Source organism: Mastomys coucha, unplaced genomic scaffold, assembly GCF_008632895.1.
Source record: "Mastomys coucha isolate ucsf_1 unplaced genomic scaffold, UCSF_Mcou_1 pScaffold16, whole genome shotgun sequence".
In the NCBI taxonomy this organism is placed as follows: Eukaryota; Metazoa; Chordata; class Mammalia; order Rodentia; family Muridae; genus Mastomys; species Mastomys coucha.
The window spans coordinates 84,162,430-84,181,513 of NW_022196898.1; the positions used below are offsets into that span (position 1 = coordinate 84,162,430).

The following is a 19,084-nucleotide window of genomic DNA, read 5'->3' on the forward strand; positions in this document are numbered from 1 at the left end:
CTCTGTGTGGATTCTTAATGAGTGCCACTTACAGATAGATAATATTGGTATTAATATTTGATTGTTCCCTTACACTTAATCTTCTGAAAAGATTGTGTCAGTGGAGAGTTATCCCAGACCTGGTCCATGTGTAGCTAGCCATCATGGTCAATGTCCAAGTCACTAACGTGAGAGTTTTAAGGTACCCAGAATGTGTTCCTTGTTTATTAGCAGTGAGTGAGTGTGTTCAGTTTAATTATAAATTTAAATAAAACAAAAATTAGGGATCTTCTCTGTATTACAAAGGCAGTGAAATAAAGGACAGGAGCCAGCAGCATGTGTCAGTGGGTGAAGTCCCTTACAGCCATACCTGACCACCTGAGTCCAAGTCACCCACATGATGAAAGCGGAGAACTGACTCCAGTATGTTATCTGCTGAGCTCCACACATGTGTGCATGCACACACACACACATGCACACATGCACACACACACACACACACACACACTCTCACATATACACGCAAGTAAATACGTATAACTGGTTAAAAATGAAGATTGAGCAGAGGCCAAGAAGACAGAGAGTTAGTGGAAGTGATGCCTTACATTCTGTTCCGTCTTCTTCCAAGTCTCCTCCTCGGGTGGGAATGGCAGCCACGATGATACGTTGATTTCATGTTAATTTATGAAATGCACAAATATCACAGAAGATGCTCATTTTATGTTGTTGTTTTTTTTTTCCCCCCTAGTGTGTGCTGTATTTGTGGGCCTTGAAAATTCTTTACCCCAAAACACTGTTTTTACTTCGCGGCAATCATGAATGTAGGCACCTCACGGAGTATTTCACGTTTAAACAGGAATGTAAGTATGCTATGCTGGGAAGCTTTCCTCATAGGCTAACTCGTCATGGAAACGGATACGTAAAAATATGATTGTGTTATTATTCTCTGCATAAAGGTCAAAAGCTTTAAGTGACATTTCATGTCATCTTTCTAAAAACGGGCAAGTTTAAGAATACATAATTTATTTTAAAATGTATTTGTATAGTTCTTGGAGAATACGATACAATGTATTTTGGTCATATTTAGTCTTCACTCCCCTCTCTAACCTCTCCAAGGTTCTCTCCCATCTCCCCCAATTCCGTTGTTTATATACTCCTAAGTGTGGGGCCATCCAGTAGGACAGTCAACTTACCATGGCCCACACCCTTAAAGAAAACTAACTCATCCCTCCCCGTGGAGGATATCAGCTGCCCACAGTGCCTCAGTTAGTACAGAGCTCATGAACCTATTCCTCCTCTTTGACAGAAGAGGGGCAGAAAATTGTAAGAGGCAGAAGTCGGAGAAGTTCAGAATAAAACAATGCCTTCTGAACATGACAGAAGCCCTGTACTCTTGAATTCCCAGTGGCTGTGCTAGTCTGCAAAGGGCTTGCACCAGATCAAGCCAGAATGTAATTTTTAGTTGTGTTTTTTTTATCAAGTGACTTGTTAATCTGAGCTCAACTTTCAGGTATGCCATAGTATAAAACTAGTGGTTAAAATAGTGATTTTTACACTTGAATCTTACTGCAGTCAAGAAAAGGAAATAGGGCCGCAATTGCACCTCTGTTTTTGGAGCACCATAGATGTCAGCTGACTTCTAGGACATTACACAAAATGGAAACTGATGCTTTCCTTAGACATAGGAACTCGGATGAGGGGATGCTTGAACTCGGATGAGGGGATGCTTGAACTCGGGTGAGGGGATGCTTTAAGCTTTGTTTTCCCTTTGTCTGTTTTCTCCATTGCTTACTGAGACTTTAATTCTTTTTCTCTCTGTAATTTGGTTTTATATTCAGTGAAGCATAAAGACTTTCCTAAAAACATGAGCTGTGAGTCAGTATGGAGAAAGCAGAACACTACGAGGCAGAAAGGGCTTCCGAAAGTTTCGTGGCAATTGCATATCTACAAAATCTTATGGGAATACCAACCAGCTTCATGAGTAACCTTTCTGTTACTCATGTGTGTGTGTGTGTGTGTGTGTGTGTGTGTGTGTGTGCATGTGTGTGTGTTTGTGTACACATGCACAAAATAAATAAAAAGGTTTGTATTTATTAGACAAAAGATTATAAAAATTAAACAATATGGATAAATGACAGAAATAAAAAAACATAGTATTTTAAGGTTAATCTATGAGTCTTAGAGATCATATTGATTCTGTTTTAGAGTGTCACATTCACATTATCCTGGAAAGAAAATATTAAAAAGAGACAAAGCAATTTCAATGAAATGATTCTCGTCATAAAGGCATGAAAGTAAATTTTTGCTTTTTACATTTCAAAGGTAAAATAAAGTATTCAGAACGCGTTTATGACGCCTGTATGGATGCTTTCGACTGCCTTCCGCTGGCCGCGCTGATGAACCAGCAATTCCTGTGTGTACACGGTGGTTTGTCTCCAGAGATTAACACTCTAGATGACATCAGAAAAGTAAGCTCTGTTATTGTCCAAGTCTACTCATTCTCTGTCCTTCAGCAATCGCTGGAAGATACTAACTGCCTTGCCTCTCTAACCGCTCTCATCCTATTCAATGAACATAACTGAATACACTCACATCTCCAAGATTTGTATCCAGCCTTTAGCTTAGGGACCAGGGCTTGGCTTAGCCCCTTGGCACACGTCATTAAAGATATCTGTATTTGATCCCTAAAGCATGGAGGCAGGCTCATGTTCCTTTTGTCAGATAGTCCATTTCATATTCATGCTATGTTAGAAGTTGCTTGGCCCTTGGAGGAAAATCTCACACCTTGATTTCTGAAATGTACTTATTACGATAGTTTCCGTTGTTGTTGTTCTTACAACATAAAATATTAAAGTCACCGTCCAACGATAGCAAAGATAATATTGTTTTGACTGTATTGGATAAATGGGTGAAAGAACAGTAGGCATTTTCAGAAGCATACTTTTACATGGTGTTCACTGTTAGTCTTGTTTCCCAGTGTGAGGATTACTTGGATGAAATCAGGAAGTGCACCCTTTTCATAAAACAGTGCACAAATACACAGCCGTGCTGCATAATAGACATTAAATTTTATGTCTTTATGTTTATAATTCTGCCAGTTGCAGCAATGGAAGAAAATATCTGAGAGAGCATCAGATGAATCTCACTGTGTGTTTGATACCCAGATCCCCCAAAGACAGCACAATGAACACATTTTCTTCTGTCATCTGCACCTTTTCTTGTGGCTGCCTTAACGTGGCATTTGTGTGTATTAGTGCACAGAATGTGCCGCGTTGTAATTGGGGCATGAGTCTCACCATAAAGCTTTCAGGCTAAGAAGCTGCAGCTACACTTTTCCTGCAGGAATCACTGATGTCTAAAAACTGACTCATGCCCCTCCCCCTTCTGTCAGAGACTTAAGAAAATGCCCAGTGCTTCTTCAAACTCAGAAGGAAAGGTGAAATGATTCTGACCTCCTTATCCTCTTCTTTCCGGTTATCTTAGAAAGAATAAGTTGCTTGAATTATTCTGAATTGCTCTGTTTCAACTATTAAAATGGAGAGTTGGCAAAGTCTGGCTAGAAAGATGCATTTTATCTGGCATTTATTTGAGTCTAGTATGTTATAAATAAACTCCAGGTTCAACCAAGTGGTCCGGTAACCTTGATGTCAGTGAGTTTACAATATCTGGCTCAAGAAAAAGCTTCCTTAAGATTCCTCATATATAGAATTCAAATTCTACCAGTGGGTGTGCATTCCAAAGCATCCTATGATGTCATCTGAATAAATGATACTTATTTCTAGTTTTTTTGAGCATAGATGTTTCTGTACAAATTTGTATTTTGAACAGCACATACAGGCTAATTATGAAAGCTGTCTTTAATTAATTTTAATTTAGTAAGTAGTATTTTTCATTGTGTTTAGTGAAGAAATCAAACCATCATTCATCTTTATATACTAGTAACATTATAACTGATTACAACAGGGAAATGGAAAAATGGAAAATATAGCAATCCGGGCAGCCAGAGTTGTTCTGTTAACAAATGGTGGGCACCACAGACATGCGTGTAGGTTGTACTTGCAGTTGTGGCTTTAAATGAAAGATACAGTTTATCCAGCATCCTCCTTACAGAAGGAAGTGATGAAAATTCACTCATTAACTTTTTATTGTTTCCGGGGTGGGTAAAAATAGAAAGGATATAGCTATTGAACTATTTTGTTAAGGTCGGAGAGAGAGAGACTTGAACTTTATTTATTTTATTTAAAGATTTATTTATTTCATGTATGTGAGTACACTGTCACTGTCTTCAGACACACCAGAAGAGGGCATCAGATCCCATTACAGATGGTTGTGAGCTACCATGTGGTTGCTGGGAATTGAACTCAGGACCTCTGGAAGAGCAGTGCTCTTAACTGCTGAGCCATCTCTCCAGCCCCAAGATGTGAACTTTCAAACAAATAAAAATTTCCATGACTTACTATCTCTCTAATAATTTTTAAAGGTAGAATTCACAGCACCGAGGCAATAATCTATTCAGTCATGAATATATTTCTCTGTCATAAGTATCTGGTACAATGAAATTAATGTTTGTGTGGATCTCAGGAAGCCAAGTGCTTAAGTCCTTGGGCACTCTGTCATTAAGGTGCAACTGACAAGGTACAACTCTTCCTCTCATGGATAGAAGGAATAGTATATTCTTTTTTTCTTATTGAAAAGTAATTCTGTGGGTTTTTTTTGGTTTACAAATCAAACAAGGGGCTACAGAGATATCCGTGGCAGGGGACTGGAGGTCAGATCCCATCAGCCATGTCAGGTGGCTCACAGTCACCTGTAACTTCAGCCCCAGAGCATGTGTGTGATAGATACTCTGTCCCAGCCTCAGTCGGTATCTGCACTCACATGCTCAAACCAATGCACACATACATATAAAACACAATTAAGGTTTTTTTTATTTTTTAATTTTTATTTTATGTAGAATGATGTTTTGTCTGCATTTATGCCTGTCTAAGGATGTCAGATCCCTGGAGCACAAGTTACAGACAGCTGTGAGCTGTCACATGGGTCCTAGAAAATTGAACCCGGGTCCTCTGGAAGAGCGGCCAGTATTCTTATCTGTTGAGCCATCTCCCCAGCCCCCAACACCATTAATTTGTGAAATCATTCAAAATTAAACAAAAGCATATTGACTAAGCCTCAGATTCTTCTCTGTGTTAATGCCCTCTTGTGTATGACACCGTTATCCTTCCTCCTCTTGTTGTGTGGCACAGACAGCAGTGGTATTTGCTCAGTGTTTAAACTGTTATGGGGAGATAATGATAAAACAGTTTACGACTGAAAATCAAATTTCCTGTGAAGGCCTGTAGGAAGGTGGTAAATTACAGAAGTGTGACCATACAAGTGGCTAGATAAATCCTGACTTCCTTTACTATCATACTCTTATTTGTACCAGGACCAAATACAAGATCGCAAGTGCTTCATCTATAAGCAGAGGTGGCTTCTAAGGAATGACTACCAATGTGGTACAAAGCCAGAGGGTCCTCTTAAAGTAAAAGTCACCTGTTCTCAGAATCATTCTGTCAGATACAACAAAATAAAATAAAACCACAGTGAATGTTCATCCATATTTTAAATGACGGTTCTCTGCAGGGAACAGACAGAGTCTCAAAGTCAAACTTCTCCTTCACAAATGAGACAGGAATCGATTTAAATAGTGATAGTGCCTGTGTCATTCGGGTGTGAAAAATAAGGGGATGATTAAAAGAAAATGGGCAAGATGGAAACAAGAAGAGGTATAAGGATGAAAGAGGTGAGAGAAGCAGAGGGAGAGAGGAGAGAAGCTAGTAAGTGGGTTGGTTCATCATGAAAGAGAAGAAGGTAAAGCCAGAGAGAAAAGAGGAAGGGAGAGAGGTAGGGACTGGAAGAAGGTCAAATGACATTCCTCTTTATCTGAGAAAGTTGTCACTCAGAGCTGGATTTCTATGTGTTCTGAATTCTAAGTATCCAAAGATGAGTATTTTGTTCTCTGTCTTCTATTTTTCTTAGTTAGACCGATTCAAAGAACCACCTGCTTATGGGCCCATGTGTGACATCCTGTGGTCAGACCCCCTGGAGGACTTCGGAAATGAGAAGACTCAGGAACATTTCACTCACAACACAGTCAGGGGATGTTCGTACTTCTACAGGTGAGGACCCTGCCTACTAGAGCGCCTGCCTTATACTATGGGAGTTCACGATGTGATTACCTAATAAATAGATGTGCTGTATGGACGCCTGCTTATAAATGGACACATATATAATTTCTGTGATCAATAAGGGAGGGATGAAAGAGCCGATGCTGGGAGAATGGATGGCTGGAGTTGATAAAATGTACTAAAAATTGTCTCTACTGCATGAACTGTGGGAAAGTTTCATTACTAAGCAAGATTTTTTTTCATCCCTAAATGTGCCCGTGTTCTACCAGTTATAAGAACTTACATCAGAAAACTAACTTCTCTTTGCTTGACTAAATCACACTCAGTTCATTCTTACATAGTATCAAGGGTTTGGGGCTTCCTGGATGGGTGAGAACCATCAGATATAGAGTTTCCAGGTAACCCTGCAGATGCATGTTGACTTCTTTGATAAGCCGCAATGAAAAATGTCTCAATAGTACATTTTACATTTACAAGTGGGACTTGAGTATCTAACCACTTAGTAAAGGAATCCAGAGCGCATTTGGGGTTCTGGGGTTCTGGTCTACCTTCCTGATGGGATGCCTCACTTTTAGCTGCTGCATCTGATACTCCTAAGTTAACCTGGTCCCTTTGCACAGAGTCAGTGGGGGGAACATTGCTAGAAGGAAATCGATGATGAAAATAATTGGGAATTTTAAATTCTAGAACACATGCTGGGGTTTGTTTTATTCTCCCCTTCAACTTCAGAAGTAACCCCAATGTTCCAGGGAAATAATGGTCATTTCCACCAAGTACTTTGAGCCAAATATCTGTAAAACAAACCGATTTACACACCTCTGATGTCTACACTAAGCTAATAATATCCTCTGGGTAACTGGCTATTCTATTGTGGAACGTTTCATTTTACACATTAAATTTTATTATGGATGCTGTTTCTCTTTTCTTTCATTTGTGGGTATGATTGGGTAATTAGTTTTGAACATAAAGTCATATTTTCTGTAAGCCACCATGCTGAGAGTACCTTTTGTTTACATATCAATGGTGAAGCTTATTCTGAATTGAAGTATAAAGTTATACATTATCTTGTGTTTTGGAAGCTGAGATGCCACAGCCTATAAGTGTATGGGGTAAAATGCTCTATAATTCTGAAAAGCTTTAAGCTTCCTTTTGATAATTACTCAACTTAGTTGTAACATTTTTTGAAGATGTCTGTCCTTGTAGTAAAAAGTTGTTTGAAGTAGATGAAAACCAAGGGTTAGATCTTTCAAATCTGGTGTTAAATCCCCCCAATTTTGTAGGTCTCTAGGTTACCTATTGTGTTTCACTAAAATAACACTATACAAAATCCAAACAGGATTTTAATGTTGCATCATGTTGTGTTTATCCACAGTACAGCACTTTGTTCTCAGTCTTCTGGGTCAGCCATTCAGGAAAATCTTATTCTGAAAGTAGTCCCTGAGTAAGCTTACAGACTTGCATAATATTTTTGTTTTGTGTCTTAGACACTTTTCTATGGCTATGCTAAAACAGCATGACAAAAGCCACTTATAGACAAAAAGAGATATTGGGGCTTACAGTTTCAGAGGATAAGTCGATAAGCATTATGATATGATAGAGAGTTTATGACTGAGAACATGGCACTGGAGAAGAAGCTGTTACGGGTTCTGACAGCAATCATGAGGCAGAGGGAGCTAACTGGGAATATTGTGGATTTTTGAAACCTCAAAACCCACCCCTAGTGGCACACTTCCTTCAACAAAGCCACACCTCCTAATCCTTACCAACAGTTTCACCAACCGGGGACAAACTATTCAAAGATACCAAGCTATGGGAGCCATTCTCATTCAAACCAACACATTCTGTAAACATAGACAAAGACATAAAATATTATCTATCATGCAGATAATTAGTTAAGCACATTCTCATTCTTTTACTCTCCGGATCATATGAGGTTCTTCACAGATGCTGGTGAAGATGATGGGTCTTGACAAATATGATAATGTGTGGCTGAATGTCTGAATCCACAGCTTGGAACACTGACTGCTGGTAGAGGATTCTGGTTTAATAATCTGTCAAAGGGAAAGAACATCTCACCTACACAGAGTTCTTCTGTCTTTAAAATCACCTTGAAAGGATCAGAGATATTGTTAATTATTGTTTAAAAATTCATCTAGGCAAATACAAGTGAGCATAAAATTAAGGACCTTAGTGGTCATATCCTATTGACAATTATTTTGATCTATGATTTTATTTTGCATGTCTCCATGTAGTCTGGATATTTAATTTGATATGCCACCATATCTACTGTGTGACATTTTTATCTGGGCTATGGTTTAAATAACACATAGTCCTACAGGATTAAAAATATATATATATATGGATAGGGCTGAAGAGATTGCTTATCAAGTAAGAGTGTATAATTTTCCTTGCAGAGGATCTGAGTTCAGATCCCTGCACCCACATCTAGTAGCTCAAAACCTCTGTAAACCAAGCTGCAGTGAGCTCTGATACTCATGGCCTTGAAAACCGTACCATGTACACACACACACATGCACACGCGTTCACACACATACACACACACACAGAGAGAGAGAGAGAGAGAGAGAGATGCACAATTGTAAAAGAAAGAAATCTAACAAACTTTAAATGCATCCAGATGATTTTTTTCTAGTTTTTTAATTATGTTCTTGATAATGCCATACATGTGTCTAATTCATTCTCCTTACTTTCTCACATCAATCTCTTTAATCTTCCTCCTACTCCTGCCATCCCACACACCTGTCCCTTTCCAAGATTCATGGCTGGTAACATTGTTAGATGACTCATATGGTTTAATCAGTATCATATTCGTGACCCCTGAATTGGGACAAAGTAATTGATTGAAACAACAACAACAACAACAAATCTTTAAAACTTGCTTCCCCCAGGATTCCCATTAACTTCATAATCCAGGACCATAGCTTTCACCCTCAAGTGCCTGCACTATTCACACAGGTAACCGAGATACTGGATGTAGCCCAGCATTAGAGTAGGGATTAGTAAGGACCACGACACATGGGAGAGAAAATCTTCATAGAAAACTCTTGGTAGGATTTGGGTCTTCCATTACCTGTTCATATGGGCATCTGATGAATCCTGGCAGCACTGCATTCTGGATTTTTCTGCTTTTCAGTGTCTGAGTTAGTTAAAACATTCCAACATTAGTCTGAGAATCTAGTCTTAAGATACACTGATGTGAATATCAGTGTGCCCATGGCTGTACCTACGGCTCACAGTAGCAGCCCCCAGCTCTCCGTCACTCTCAAGTGTCTCTACTTCCACTCCCCCTTCTTCTATTTGTTTACCCTGTCCTCCTTGAAAGAACTAGACAGGCTCTGCTCTTCTGCCTTTTACCCCACGAAGCCTTCTTCCTAAATATCTCTCCAGTCTGAAATCACAGTTACCTATTTCATTATCTGCTAAAGCTGAGCATTCATTTCAGCCGTTTTTTTGGTTGAGGGGGATGGATGCTGGTGCCCAGCTTGCTTTCTCCATTTTATTCGTGCCAGGGTCCTCACCCAAGGGATGTGCTACCACATGTGGTAGATCTATCTGCCCACTTTGATGAGCCTAGTGTTAAAATCTCCCATAAGACAGACTTGCCCAGAGGTTTGTCTCCTAGGTGTATCTAGTACCTGTCAAGTTGACCGTCACTGCTAACCATCACACAGTTGATGTCTCTACTTATGTACTACTATCTTAGAAGTATTTGTTTTCCTGTCAACTGGGGAATTAGTGAAAATATATAGCGTAGCCACCATGTTTGTCCCATAAATTAAATTGTTTCTCCAAAGTATATTTTTTAAAAAAAAATTTATGAATGTATCCATGTGCATATTTTAGGTTCTAGTAAATATTTGTAGTTTATTTATCAAATACTGGTTTTCTGACCATAATTTCAATTGTCAAAAGTTTATTGGTTTTAAATTTATTTCAAAACATCTTAGAGCAAAGATGTAGCAGTTTTAAACAGCATTTTCCAATTACATTTGTAATCTGGGTTTGAGTTATAATGAAGTTTTGATATTGCAGCTTTCTTTTTAATTTTATTTTTTACTCTGAGTGTGTGAGGATGGGTGTGTGAGGATGGGTGTGAGGATGAGTGTGTTAGGACAAGTGTGTGAGGATGGATGTGTGAGGATGGGTGTGTGAGGATGGCTGTGTGAGGATGGCTGTGTGTGAAAGCAGGTGTGCACACTGAGGCACACATGTGGAAAATCTCAGAGGATGCTTTTCAGGGGTAGCGTCTTGGCTTCCACGTGTGTAAGCCTCGTCTGGCTCAGAGGGGACCCTGTCCTCAGAAGCAGGGAACTTGTTTCCTGAGTGCTATGTGGTCCTGCTGGATCCCGGCAACATGTGGATGTCTGTGTGGTAAACGGTGACTCCTGAAGACTTCCTAACCCCCTTTTCTCTCCATGTCTGGCAGTTACCCAGCTGTATGCGACTTCCTGCAGCACAATAATTTGTTGTCCATACTCCGAGCCCATGAAGCCCAGGACGCAGGGTGAGCAATGCTACGGGTTTGTTAATGATAACCATTTTGTAAGGTGTTCTTCTGCTAGCTTCGGCAGTGCAGACTCCCTTTGGCCAGGTGTATACCCAGAAGGAACTATTTTTGTTTGTTTGTTTGGTTGGTTGTTCTTTTTCAAGATAGGGTTTCTCTGTGTAGCCCTGGCTATCCTGGAACTCACTCTATAGATCAGGCTGGCCTCTTAACTCAGAAATCCGCCTGCCTCTGCCTCCCAAGTGCTGGGATTAAAGGCGTGGGCCACCACTGCCCGGCAGGAACTACTTTTAAAATGAGCTTCTAGCAAGACAGAAAAGGCAGACTGGCAGGAACTGCATGACTGCTGATATCTGCTTTTATATTTACATTTACAAATGTTAGATTCATACCATAGGTTAAGTTTACCAACCTCTTTAACGCCACTCCATCTGGAAGTGGAAATGGAAATGGAGATAGAGTGAAGTCTATTTCCATTTGTTATCTTAAGGACTTGCTTTCTTAAAGCCACCTCTCCTTACTTCTTTCAGTTCTTGGAGATCAATCACTGAAATGCCCGGGAGTTCAGTCATTGGCTGCTGCTTGGTCTCAGTTCACAATGTGAATGAGCGTCACAAATACTTAAAAGACATAACAAGTTGTAGAATTTTATAGGAGTGACATGCAGACATTTGCTAAACAAAAGAAAACAAAATAGCATATTCTATCCAGTCATTCTCTACAACTCATTTTGTATTTGGTGAACTCTTAAAGCTTAGTTTGAAGAGTCTAGAAAACTAAGAAATGTTCCCAGGTGGTGGTGGCGCATGCCTTTAATCCTAGCACTTGGGAGGCAGAGGCACGCGGATTTCTGAGTTAAGGCCAGCCTGGTCTACAGAGTGAGTTCCAGGAAGGCAAGGGCTACACAAAGAAACCCTGTCTCAAAAAAAAAAAAAAAAAAAAGAAAGAAAGAAAGAAAGAAAGAAAGAAAGAAAGAAAGAAAGAAAGGAAAGAAAGAAATGTCAAGTGTTTACCTTCCTTAAAGAGTTTTGAACGTGAGTGAGAGAAAAAAGAAGGGAGATTCATCTTAGCAATTGAGGTCTGATCTCCTTTCCTGTCAGGCTTCATGGAGAGGCCTTTGATTCCCTTTTAAAAAAAAATGAATAAACGCATTCCTTTGAATTTCGAATTTTCTGAAAAGTGAAAGCGCCCCTCTTTAAAATCTGCATGCTGACATGGGATAGTCGTGTCCTCCGACCGACGGTGGCCCGTAAGGTATATGTCCCAGAAACATGACAGAAACTCATATTCTTGTGAGTGGTGACTTGGCAGGTAGGGACAGAGCTGACGTTGTACAGTCAGTATGTTGTCGCTGATCGCTGAGGGAGCCTGTTTGTTCATGCGCATTTTCAGGGTTCTTCACACTTTTCAGGGTTGCAGTGGACCATGTCATCTTGAGTGTCTTTTCTATCAGGCTAGACACTGAGAACAGATGTTTCTTCATTGTCTTGTACACAGGAGATAGTTTGCTCACATAGAGATGGTTGGCTTGGCCAGCTGATGTCAGTTAACATCCGATATTTTTTGTTTAAAATGAGCTTTTGTTTAAAATGAGGAACTTGAGAACATACCATGTAGTTTTGTTTTTTTTGTTTGTTTGTTTGTTTGCTTGCTTCCTTTTGGTGAAGGGTAGGAATGCCTGTGCCTTGACCCACTACTTTTAAGAATCCCATCGTTCACTTACAGAGTCTGTGATCTGTACTGTCACGTAGCTTTTGAATAAAGTTTTCTTTTTCCTTTGAGAAGGGAAAAGCCTGTCTTACTTCCTCTAAGACAATCCCTGCCTCTGCCCCAATAAAAGCGTAATTCCATAAACAAGATAACATCTGATATAGCTTAAAAAGGGTTTTAATAGGATGTTTCTTTTGGGAAAAGACAATGTGTATTTCCAGAAAGAAAAAAAAATCAAAACCTACTTAAAATTAAACCTTTAAAGTGGCCATCTGTATAAAGATACAATTTGGGTTACTTTTAGAACTCAGTTACATTAAGATACCAGAAACAAACAAGCAAACACACCAAGAAATGATAGCATATTGTTGTGTAAGAATGCTTCTAAACTGATATTCCTACATAAATAAGATATGGGTAGATATCATAAGATAGAAATCATAAAGTGTACTTTCATGGTGATAAAACAAGGGCCCCCACCTCTAGTTCTTTTTTGGTAGATAATTGCAGTGTTATATTATGAATTATTTTTGTCCTGATAGAGGAGAAGTAGCAGGATGGCTTCTCATGGATGTTCATTACCGATTGATTAATTCTCACCCTGGTGAGACAGTAGTCTGCTGTGCAGACACCAGCAGAGACTGGTAATAAATAAAGTTCTAAAATAGAAAATCTCAGTTAGTAAAATTCATAGTTTTAATGAGACATTCTTTAAAGGAAAAAGAAAATCACTGTGTCTTAGAAAATCACTAGCCTCAGGTTCATATGTAGAATAGTTTACAGAATGCTTAGTCTGGGCTTAGTGGTTCCTCTCCCTGTCTCTTTCAACTGACTTGATTGGCCACTCTCTGAAAACCACCATGGTCTTGGGCAGTCTCTGTCTTTTGTGTTGAACACCTGAAAATGAACTAGAACTCTACTGAGTTCTGCCCATCCCTGAGGTTTGCCAAGTTTAAAAGATAGACCCATTTGGAAACCATATGTGTGATTCTAGATTAGCATTCTTGTCTCTCCTGATCAGTGTCTATGTTCAAAAGACTTAGAGAGGTTTGATTTAACGGTCCTCCTTGGAACCTCTCTGCAGCTGTGTGAGTTGGTGTCTGTGCTCAGCTCCCTTACGACCTCGTGCTTGTTGTCTGCAGGTACCGCATGTACAGGAAAAGCCAAACAACAGGCTTCCCGTCTCTAATTACAATCTTCTCGGCACCAAATTACTTAGATGTGTACAATAACAAAGGTGAGTGTGTGACTCCTTGGTGGTGTCCTAAGTAGTTTGTGTCTTCATGCCTTAACTGATTTTGACTTGAGTGTTAATGTTTTAAACCATTCTTCATTTTGTCAATCCCTTACATCCTTAAAGAGAAGGCTTCAAACATCCAGAGGTGGACTCCATGCAACTGACCCTTTTAAAATGTTTTCTACATTTTGTTTAATGTATGGTAGAGATGCTATCTGTTCTCTGATAAATACAGACTTTTCTAAAAAATAATCATTGGAGGTAATGGTAAGTCATGTTCCTTTAGAAAGCTACGTTTGTATACTTAATGTATGATTGTGTTTGTGCAGCAAAGGCCTGTCTAGATAAAAAAGAAGTCACAGCTTGAAATTCCAATTATATTTATTTTTTATTAGATATTATCTTTATTTACATTTCAAATGATACCTCCTCTCCTGGCTACCCCTCCAAAAAAAAATATCAAAAACAAAAACAAAAGCAAAATTATACTTATCGAGCCCCTCTTATGAGTCACTTTCTGAGCTGAGCAGGTACAGTTTCAGTTCCTTAAACAGAATCTTAACCCTCAGGGTAACTCTTAGCTGATGCTCACCCTTCCTCTATGCAGAGTGAGTGCCTATAGCCTGTTGACTCTCACAGAATCACTCAACCAGGATGTCGTGAATCGGGATACAACCCACTGTTTGGAACTTTCTTTATGAAATGCCCTACCTGCTTTTTGAAACAAACTGCGAACCCAGAGGGTGTCATGTCCTTCTGTGAGGAGAGGAAAAATGAAGGGATTCGAACCTTCCTTTCTCCAGAAAGTTGTCCTGATCTAAAAATGACATGTCCTACCTTGTTTCAGAGCGGATGCTAAAATGTGGAGAAAGCATTAAGTCTAGTAGCCATTGGTCTGGGTATTTTGGAGGTCCTGTCTCTGAGTGTGATTTTTAGATATTAAGAAAAAGAGAAATCTGTCAAATAATATGTGAGGTAAAATATAGTTCAGGCCGGGCAGGAAAAAGTAGGCCTTGTTTTGAGCATCTTCGAGACTGGAATTCAAACAGTTCCTGGACTTCAGCTCATGTGATAGCGCTCCTCTTACGGAGTGTGAGATCTGGACCTTGACCCTGACGGCACCCCGAAGCCAGACTACCTCCTCAATAGGACAATTGAATAAGTAATAGTAAGAAACAGGGAAAGGAGGTCCGTGTCAGTGTGGCCATATTGGGAACGGGGACAGAGAGGTCTATTGACCTTGCCCTTCCAAGTGCATCTTTAGGGTCTTGACATGAAGTTGAGGGTAAGACGTATGTATACTGAAGCTGTACTGGTCACAGTGTGGTCCAGGCCATCACTGCCGTCTGGCTCTGGCTTCTCTTACAGGGTGATCTGACAGTTGTAAGCACCAAGTGGATTCTCTTTCCAGGGCACAAGTGTTCCCCTCTGGCTGGCACCAAGATTCTCCCAGCATATGAGTCCTGGGGAAATCTAAGAGCATAATAGCTCAAACATGGCGCATAAGTGTGTCTTTGGAATATTTTCCTTCCTTTCAGGACAGTTGCACTCTTGCCCCTTGCCTGGAGTCCAGAATACCCTATAAAGGACTTGGCCTCCATTATCATTACTTGACAGCTTGCTGCATTTGTTGGCCTTATATACTCTACGTTGTCTGCACAATACTTACTCTTGCTCAGAGCCAAACCCCGATCCCCATAACTTCTAATGCTATCAGGAGTCATGCCTTCGTACCCATCTCTCTGCATGCGTCTTTTACCTACAGTGAGTGAATTCTAAGCTCAGACCTTCCCCTCAGCCCGGAGAGTGAGGAAGGCTAAATGTGTTTACTATATCCATCTAACCCTGTCTAAGGCCACACTGACTGTGACAGGCCATCCTCTGAAGGTTAGGAGTATGGCTAGCCATGGATAGCCATTCCCAGCAAAGATGTGCTGTTCTTACAGAGGCAAGAATGCCCAATACAGCCGAGCGTGTTCTCTGCATGCTGTGTGCTTAGAGGCAGTCCATAAAGCAGGATGCTGGGGGTTTACTAACAGTGTCTCATCTAAAGGCATCTACGTGAAATGCATTTGACAAGAAGTAATTTTTTGAATGGTTAGAGAAAGCCTTATTTAAAATTTTCATCCAGCCATAAAAGAATGCTCAGTTTTTGTAGGAAAGATATAAAAAGTAAAGGCTAATAATTTTTTTAAGCAACAAATTTAATTTGAACTAAGCTAGTAAAAGCTAATTATTTGAATTAGTTAGGTGAAGGTTTTCAGTGTTTCTCGGGGCATGGGCAATGGCCAGAACATTTGCCACCATGCTCCTGTTATCTAATTTAAGTGTCTGAATTATACATAGTGTGTTAGAGCATTTCAGTTAGTTTTCTACTAAACCTAAGGAGCAGTGGGCGGCACATGCTTGTCTCTAATCTCAGCACTTGGGAGGAGGAGACATTCTCATCGAGAGAGCAAGGTCGTCATCAGCTAGCAGTTTCCAGCATAGCCTGGGCTACATGATACTATATCACAATAATACAATAGACAGAAAGCACCAAGGAATAGAATGCCTTCCCAAAATACTTTCTGGACAGTTATTGGCTGGCAAATAGCATGGACTATTGACAGTTAAATAAAACCTACCTTATTAAAATGAAGGCAACTCCATTTCAGTCCATAATGTCCTTAGACAGTACTCATTCTCCTGGGTAGCATTGTTTCCTGGTGCAGATAGGTGCCTCTCACACACTGACTATGTTGCCTTTGTGCGCAGTTCCGATGTGACAAGCCAGATACTTGGGCACAGAAGCAGGTGCTATGCTGTCTTTGAGATGTCTCTGCATCTTTAGCTCAGATCTCTTGCTGTGGGTAAGCCACAGTCCTTCAGGAAAAGGATGGAACTGTTTGCATTCAGGGAACCTTTTCATAAAGCAGAATTCCTCTCAAGAGAAAAGAGAGTGAAAGAAAAAAGAGAAAGATGTATTCTTCGCTAGGAACATAATGTCAAAAGACTTTTGTGTCAGATTTCTGAAGCACTTTAGAGCTATTATGCTAGCAGCTTGTACAGTTTATGGGGGTGGGAGTCCATTATTCACTGCTACCGTGCAGATTGTTGATTTGAATAAAATCGATGTTAACTAGAATTTTAAAAAGCCATGCAATAAAATTGAGTTGCAAGTCTCTCCACCACATAGTCAATGGAAGAATAAGAGTGAGGATTCTGTCAACTAATCTTTGATAGAGATGATGAACACAAAGGACATTGGTTATACTATAGTTAGTGGAGCGCCTGCAAAATAAGGCAGTTTTAGGACAAGTGCTGGCTGTTATCAGATGTGTGTGTAACATGCAGTCATCCCCATTAGTAACTTCCTCTTGCCTGTGGTTAATCAGCCGCATTTGGAAAGTTGGTGGAACTAACTATCTCACCTTTTGGTGGCCCCCTCATTAACAAAGCCGCTGCCTGTCCTTTCCTGTATGCCTTATCCCAGTTACTTTCTTACACCCCCACCCCCCTGAATCTCTCCTCCTCTCAGTCTGACAGCTCTTGCAAGAGGCCAGGACAAAAGATGGACATTTAGATAACAATTATCCTGTCCTGCAAGAAGCTCATTTCCATTTACTGGATACTCGGTGACAGCTCTATAAAGAGAAGGGGAAAAAGTGATATTTTTGTAAATAATGAATGGAGTTGCTTCGGGATTACATGCTAAGCAACATGAAAATTCCGTCATCGTTTCGTATTTTCTGTTATTCGCTGCCACATGTTAGTGCGCGGCTTCTCGGGAGCTGCCAAGGAGACAGTCGTCCTTCAGCCGTTCAGTTAGAATTTCACCACATTTTACTTAGAACACACAAAGCATCCCCTTCCTGCTTTATAACCTGCAAAAGCAAACTTTAGCAGTTTTTCTCCCTACTGCCCTGAACAAAGGTCAAGTTTGCATCTAGCTACATATCTCTTCCCATTTAAAATAATTTGCTCACACCCCTATCCATTTCAGTAGAGGAGATGCACCCATAACATAAGAACACAGCATTTCCACCCCTCCTTGTATTTATTCAGCTCTGTTGTGTGTATGTCATCATTGGGAGACAGTTGTTAAATAAGGTCATTTCAGACAAGTATCCACTGGTATCTGTGTAAACATCTCACATGTGGGAAACTCCTAAAATAGAAAAATCACCCGTTAAGATGTAAGATCTAATATTCCCACTACATGTTTTAATTAGTTAATTGTGTATGTATGCGTGTGTGAGTACAGATGTGTGCTGGCTGTAGGATACCCCGTAGCGGTCAGATGAAGGCTCTCAGGAGTTGCTCTTGTCTCTTGTCGCCTTGTGGGATCTGAGCCTTGAACTCTTATCATCAAGACCTTGGTGTCAGCACCTCTGCCTGCTCAGCTGTCTTGCCAGCATCTACTCCGCATTTTAATTGAATCGATCCATATAGAACTCATGGGTCTTTGCGGGAACAGCATTCCCACTTTTGTAAAAAGGTACCAGGACCTAGTGAGTGTAGTCAGTGAGATAATTATGAGCCTCCAGCAAAGTAAGAGCACAAACTTTGCATGGTTCATTGCTAATATACTTACCGAATTTCATTTTTCAAGATTGTATAAAATGGAAGTATTGGGAAAGTGCAGTGAAGACACATAATGCACTGTAAGCTAATATAACAATTTCTTAAAATGTTTTTAAGCCTCATTTTAAGTATATGGGTGTCCTCCTGCCTGAGTACATAGCTATGCAGCATATATTTGCAGTACCCAAGAAGGCCATGAGAGGGCATCACATCCCCCAGACCTGGAAGTACAGGTGGTTGTGAGCAACCTGTGGGTGCAGAGACTCCAACTTGGTCCTCTGGAAGAGCAACCAGTGCTCTTAACCACTGAGCCATCTCTCCAGCCACTTAACAGTTTTCACAATATCCCCCACATAATTGTAGTAAAGGTAATAAGAATCAATTTCATTAAAAATCCATTCGTTGTATACAGTGAACCTGAGAAGTTTTCTTAGGAGAGCTCCATTATGCATTCTATCCAAATCTTGTTTTTGTTTTTCACTGACTAAGATTTTTATTTGATTTATTTTTAATTGTTTAAGTCACCATACCTTTTCTCCAACATGTTGAACCCTGAATCTTTCGCACAGATCCACTGTAGAGTGCTCTTTTGCTAGTTGAACAAGAACGACTGGGAATGTACTCTGACACACGAAACACATTTATAATCAGTCCAATGACTGATTAGATCATCACGCTGGCCCTACTAATCTAGGAATGTCCACAGAGCATTTAAGAAAGAAAAAGGACATAACAACATAGAATCGATGGGTGGCTGGGGTTGCAGACCCTGAGAGCTTCTTGACCTTTTCCCAGACCATGTTACTCAGTCTTGTGTACCTTTGCTTCCATGGAGAATGGTGTTGCTGGTGGGTGTGAGGCCATGTGTAGTAAGGAAAGCGTGCCCAGGAGGTAGTT

At 40.2% G+C, this 19,084-nt stretch overlaps 1 protein-coding gene across 2 annotated transcripts in view; it reads left to right on the forward strand.

The window, feature by feature from the left end:
- Positions 1 to 19,084, forward strand: part of Ppp3ca (protein phosphatase 3 catalytic subunit alpha) — a 278,454-nt gene that overhangs the window by 217,236 nt on the left and 42,134 nt on the right. For both annotated transcript variants that reach the window (XM_031375622.1, XM_031375623.1), the window contains exons 4-8: positions 728 to 839; positions 2,302 to 2,447; positions 6,001 to 6,140; positions 10,597 to 10,674; positions 13,527 to 13,621. In XM_031375622.1, the coding sequence (XP_031231482.1) occupies positions 728 to 839; positions 2,302 to 2,447; positions 6,001 to 6,140; positions 10,597 to 10,674; positions 13,527 to 13,621 (571 nt within the window). The remainder of the gene's footprint in view (positions 1 to 727; positions 840 to 2,301; positions 2,448 to 6,000; positions 6,141 to 10,596; positions 10,675 to 13,526; positions 13,622 to 19,084) is intronic.